Source organism: Cariama cristata, unplaced genomic scaffold, assembly GCF_000690535.1.
Source record: "Cariama cristata isolate BGI_N322 unplaced genomic scaffold, ASM69053v1 scaffold3788, whole genome shotgun sequence".
NCBI lineage: Eukaryota > Metazoa > Chordata > Aves > Cariamiformes > Cariamidae > Cariama > Cariama cristata.
The window spans coordinates 29,523-35,613 of NW_009632685.1; the positions used below are offsets into that span (position 1 = coordinate 29,523).

The 6,091-nt window shown below is 37.6% G+C and overlaps 1 protein-coding gene across 1 annotated transcript; it reads left to right on the top strand.

Moving 5' to 3' along the window:
- The first annotated feature begins 1,509 nt into the window (after positions 1-1,509).
- On the top strand, positions 1,510-4,280 carry LOC104166501. The gene is made up of 2 exons (XM_009706453.1): positions 1,510-2,263; positions 3,865-4,280. The coding sequence occupies exons 1-2, from the start codon at positions 2,089-2,091 to the stop codon at positions 4,278-4,280; spliced, it is 591 nt and encodes a 196-aa protein (XP_009704755.1). The 5' UTR covers positions 1,510-2,088.
- The last annotated feature ends 1,811 nt before the right edge of the window (positions 4,281-6,091 follow it).

Below are 6,091 nucleotides of genomic sequence, written 5' to 3' on the forward strand. Positions count from 1 at the left end.
AGCAAGATTTGATGAGGTACCTAGCTAGTAGGCTTCTGAAATCTTTGTGTTAATGAAGTGAGATGAGAGTGGGATTTGGGTGGGGGAGAGAAGGGATGTTCTTTGAACCAAACACTTTCTATGTTTAGATTCTCAAAAAATAGCCTTCTAATTTCTATTAAGCTATTGATTGTTTACAAGGGAACTTGAAGGAAATGGGGTTTATTCATTTGATCGTGTATTAAGAAAAAGGCTGGAGACAGCTTTACTGTTGACTCTTCAGTGGACAAGTATGGAGCTCCACCTTGAAAATGTGAGCGGTGAAGAACAGAAACCAGAGCGCTTGCAGGTTCAGTCAGTTTCTGTAACATTAAGGCGTTGACAGAGAGCTTCCGCGCTGCAGTATGGGCTCTGAGAGTTGCGTATTACATCCCGCCCCAATATCCCTGAACAGGAGCCTGTTTGGCTTTCTCAAGAAATAGTCATTTTCTTATATCCTTTCCATAGCAGAGGTATCAGTTGTAAGAAAAGGCAATATCTGAATTCTACAGTAAATAATAGTAACTTGAGAGACAGTATTCAAAAACTGTTGGCACTTATGGAGATCATCTGTTGCTCAGAAAGTCACCATTGTGGTAATTTTAATTCGTGCGTAGTGTTTAAATACTCTGTAGTTTGGCAGACATAATTACATCATCACTTTAGCAGGAACGTGAAGTTGCATCCCTCAGTTAGAGTTGGAAAGTCGCCAAAAGGATAGTCTGTGATACACGGAAGATCCGGAGTTTGGAGGCTGTCCATTGGAGTCCTGATATCATCATCCTTGTCTTTGTTCAGAGCTTTAAATAAAAAGGTCACACCGATTTTTCTTTAATTAATTTCCTCCACCCCTTCTGGGTTATTAATGGCACTGAAGCAGATCTGGACTCTTATTGTACCGAACGCTTTAGTGACTAGATTCTGTACCAGACCAGTGCTAACAGTAGTTGGCTAGCAAAAAATCAAGAAACTTGCTCATACTTCTATCTTAAATAGTTTTGTAGGTATTCTAAAGCCGCCCAGCAGCGTGTTTTGCAGTGCTTACGACTCACGAATACTTAACCCCTGACACTGTCTTTATTCCGAAGAATGTCTTGCATCTTGTGCTGTTGAATGGTTTTATACCTAAAGAAGTGTTCAAAATCTTTTTTTTTCTTTTTTTTACTTTGAGCTCATTTTTAGTAACCTAATGTTTAATGAAAGACACTAAACAACCTAAGGGTTTTACAGATCATTCCCTGTATATGAAAGGTCCCGTTTTAATGTGGATTTTATGCATTTCTTCGGCTACCGTCTACTTTTTTCTTAGCCAATGACAGTAAGATTCCTAAGGCTACTTTCTCTTTAAGAACATACTGCTTACATAAATAGTCCTTTACACCATCTCCTTGTTTTATAATATTAATTGTTTATCGGAGGAAGGGAAATATTCCTTAGAAATGTGTTTTCCTGATTGTGCATGCCTTGTTACTATTTCAATTATGCAGATTCTTGATGCTGTGGAAATTTGTGCTTGATGACGCCAAGGCAGCTGCACGTTGTTAGCATTGTAGGCTGTCAGATGATCATGTGGGATTCTTGCAGCATGCAACATTCAATAGGATTGAAAAAGGGCTTTTGATGCAAGGCATAGCTTTCAGAATATATTTGTGCCTTTTAGTTAGCTAATATAAAATCATAATTTATTATCTTTAAATTTAAAATGCTGCCTCATTTTTCTTCTGGTTGGTTTCATTTTGGCTTCACTAGAAGATGCATCTGGTACATCCACGATTGAGGAGTTTATTAATGATACTGTCATTCAGTTCACTTACTTTTTTTCCTTTTAGAGTCCTAGCTAGCCCACAGATTACATGATCACATGTTCATTCAGTCATTCATATAGAACACAAACCACCATGCATGATTTCTTCTTCTTTCTTTTTCCTCTCTGCCTTTTTTATTCCCTCTGAGTTGCTTTGTCATGTTCTCTTTTATCATTAAGCTTAGTCTTTGTCTTCCCCTCGCTACTATTTGTTCTATATTTTCCCATGCTTGGTTACTGCAATATTATTTGATTAACGGGCTGTGATGATGATGAACCTGCACACTGGAGGAGCAGCTACTACAGTGGTGATGAAGGGATGTAATAATGGTCGCTATCCTCGGAATTCTCTCTACAGTGACTGCATAATAGAAGAAAAGGCAGTGGTCCTGCAGAAAAAAGACAATGAAGGATTTGGATTTGTGCTCAGAGGGGCAAAAGGTATGTGCTTCTGTGTGTGTGTGTGTGTGTGAGATGTGCACTGGCATGAAGAAATTTATACATCTCTGAATATAAGCAGGAATTATTCTTGGTGCACTTGGTTGCTAGACAACAGGATTCTCTATATGCTGTACTACTCAGACGGATTTTAGTGGCTTCTGTCTGAAGCAGTTTGCATTTTTACATAGGAGAAGCACTGTATAATCGTTTGGGGGGAGAAAGTTTTGTCTGTATTTTTATTGTGTTGGTATATGTAATATTTTGTCGTTAATCTGTTTTGTTATGCAGTTTACCTAACTATGGGAAACCTGCTTTCCTTATAAAACCTGCTTCTTTATTTCAAATGTCAGTCTATTTAAATAGGTCTACGCATAGATATAGACAAGAGAGTGATGTTTTGTTTAAAATAGGTGTGGATCTTCTGCAAGGTGACATTGGTGCAGTTTTAGTATGAAAATATGATCTTTTTTTATATCTTCAGAAGCTGCACGTATGTTGCATGGCCTGTAGTGTGCTCATTTTAAAAGCTGTTCATATGTTAAACTGCATGTTACTTTTCTGTAGGCTAAAATTTATAATAATGGCATTCTTAAGAGTTAAAAAAAGCATTCTATTTAATGCTTTGCTTTTTAACTTTCAGTCCAGTTTGCTCCTTTTGTATTTTAAAAAAAAAATACGATGGTATGTCCCATCTCTTGCTCCCCCTCATTGTACATGGGTTCTCCCTTGCCTTGCTTGAGCATGAAAATTATTCCTTATCTTCATTCTTGGGACATCATTTTTGCTCTCCCTGTTCCCCCACCCCTAAACCAGTGCCACCATAGATTTTCAGTGTTGTAAAAGCTTTTCTAATTTTAGCTAAATAAAGATTTCTGGAGTTGTACTAGGAAAGCCAGTAGCGCTACCTTTTAGCTAACCCATTGGCATGAGTTCTGGGCATCGAGCAGAGGTTACTCCCTCCGTGTAAGCCCAACAATTTTGCCCAGATTTTCTCTGTAACGGTGAGGGCACCTCAGGTGAAAGACCCAAGGACTTTTCTGCTCATCTGTGTACGTGACAGAGAGAGGGCTGTTACACAGCCTGCTGTGCCTCCTTTCCTAAAAAGTGATTTCTTCTGTTATCTTCCTTCTAACAGACACCTAAGTCTAGAAGAAAAATTCAGTTTGATCTTTTTCATCCTTTCCCACCCCCCCCATTCGGCCAGATGCTCTCTTCTGGCTACAGCACGTAATTCATTTTTAGTTGGATGGTGCCAAGAGTTACAAGCATTTTGCTAGGCGTACAAAAGGGTTACTCGAACTAATGCTGAATATCCTGGAATACTCAGAATCCAGCTATTGCCTCATACAGCTTGATTTGGTTTGTGTCAGTAAAGAAGCATGTATTTTTCTCTCTGAATTAAAAGACCTGTGGATTGCTATTGCAGAGAGATTGCACTCTGTTCCCAGCATCTTGATACCCTCCGAGGCAGAGTCCTCTTACTTTTAGCACCCACCATTTTTGAACCGTAAATTTGAATGGCCAATAATAGGCCTTTAGTCAAGTGGTATTTGCAAGCACTCCATAACTTTCTTTTTTTAATGTGGTGTTTATTTTTAAAGCTGACACACCAATTGAAGAATTCACCCCAACTCCAGCCTTTCCTGCTTTGCAGTACTTGGAATCTGTGGATGAAGGGGGAGTAGCATGGCAAGCTGGCCTGAGAACTGGAGACTTTTTGATCGAGGTAGGAGATCCTGAAATCTGCTTCGCAGTGCTCTGTTGGGGAAACAGCGGTGTTCCCTTTGTAGAATTTACTGTGGAAAAAGTCTGTGATGCTTCTGAACAGCAAGTTCAGTGGACTAACACCAATAATGTACTTCACTTGCTCTGTCTTAAAATCTCGTTGCAGCATTTAGGAAAGCAGTTAAAAAGAACATTGTTCAGGTTGGCTGGGAATTTTCTGTTTGTTCTTTTTGTTATTTGGCAGTACACTGTCAGGGAAAATTGGAGGTTTTATTCTTCTTTGCATTATTGAATTGAAATTTAGATTAATTTCAATATTTCTTGTCAGCTATCAATTCTGTGGTCTTCTAAATATTCTTACAGAGTCACCAAAATTAATGACTTTTTATGCAACTGTTTCTGCAATCAGAAATATCAGTGGCCTAGTGCTGTTTCAAAACCACGGAGAATAAAGCAAATTACTTTGGCTTGAAATTAAATGTTTCCAACAGTGCACTATAAATACAGTCATACAAAAAATAAGCAATGGATGTTATCGCAATATAAATTACTTTGTAAAAAGGGTGTGTTTGAATACTCTCCTCATTCATACCAAAAATGTCTTCACATTTTATATTTTGGAGCATTTTTGGTTGGTATTTTAGGTTTTGTTGAAATAGTTCATACTCCTTTTTAGTGTTACTGGGCAGTTTTCAACAAAATCATGATTTGAGATTTTCTTCCTCTTCCCCCCCCACAACCCTTTCATGACCAACAAAGCGATGCTGTGATTCTGTGAAACTAGGTGTTGGAAAATAGTCTTTCAGGATGGATCGACCAAGTCTTTTCTGTGAGATCTGTTTATTTTATCTTATTTTATTATTTCATTTTTTCTTCTTCAGGCCCATATGTGTTTTGTTAAAGTATTCACTGGTGCTACAACGTTTATTTCTGCAGAGCTGGCCTTTAGGTTCGGAAGAGGATACAATAAGCAGCTTTTATTTGTTGTGTGCATTGAACTCCCATGGTGATTGAATTTAAATAGTTGCACTGCTTCTTCACATTGTAACAATGGAAGAGCAGGCTTTGCAGACTTCTAAAGTAGAGAGGTGCATTTTTGTCTGAGCCTTCAAAGTATATTTTTCTTACTGTTTTTTTTTTCTTAAAAATAAGCATATTCTTAAGCAATTAATTAAGAATAAGCAATTTACTTAAGAATTATCAAACTGTTAAACAATACCTTACAAATTGTACTGATATGTACTCTGTGCAAGGAGACTTTCAAAACTATGATTATTGACGTTAGGTGGGGTTTTTTTAAACAGTGCTTTAATTTTAGAAGTCAATTTCTTGTTAGGCTTTTAATCTGTAGGAAGTATGAATATTCTGTACTGGCTGATTTCACAGGTAGACTTGATGGTGAATAATGTGTAATTTAATGGAGAAGGATTACAGAATGATAACTATGCATATGGATATATTTTAAGATCTCTGAAAAGATGCAAGAAGTCCGGGTAACTGATTCTGCACAAGGCTTTACTGGTTTTCTGGCAAATGAAAGAAGAATTATAATTGATTGTCTAGACAATTTACTGCTGGCCTCAGCTAAGCAGTTAAACATGCCCATGCATTGCTGAATCAGGACACCAATCCATACTCTACACAGTCCAGCATATTTGTAATTAATTCTGAAAGAAGCAGTTGTTACATGCAAATCCAATCCATTTCTGTGCAATTTATGTTCATCAGGGTTATTCTGTTCTGAATTTTGCATCTTAATTAAAAGGATATGGTAATCCTGAGAAATCACAACTTTGCTGTTGTTGAAGACTTTTCTGTTGGAGAAAGCCAGGGGTTTTTGCTATGTTACGAACGACATGTGCAGTGCACAATAGTGTCTAGCTATAGAAAACCATCTTTGAAGATATTTACACTGATGCAAAAGATACTACTGTTGAAATATAAATAACGGGTCCACCTGCACTTCTAGGAGTGCCAAGCTACTTTATTTCTTGTGTTGAACCGAGAAGAGTTAAATGTGCTATACACTGCAGTGAGCGGTTATCGTAACTGATGTAGTTAGTCTGCCTTAGTGTTAAATGATTTCTCCCATTACTCTAAAGT

Coding starts and splice junctions, on each gene's coding strand:
- LOC104166501 (XM_009706453.1), top strand. CDS start 2,089: ATGATGATGAACCTGCACACTGGAGGAGCAGCTACTACAGTGGTGATG. Junction 2,264..3,864: donor TGTGCTCAGAGGGGCAAAAG/GTATGTGCTTCT, acceptor TTATTTTTAAAG/CTGACACACCAATTGAAGAA.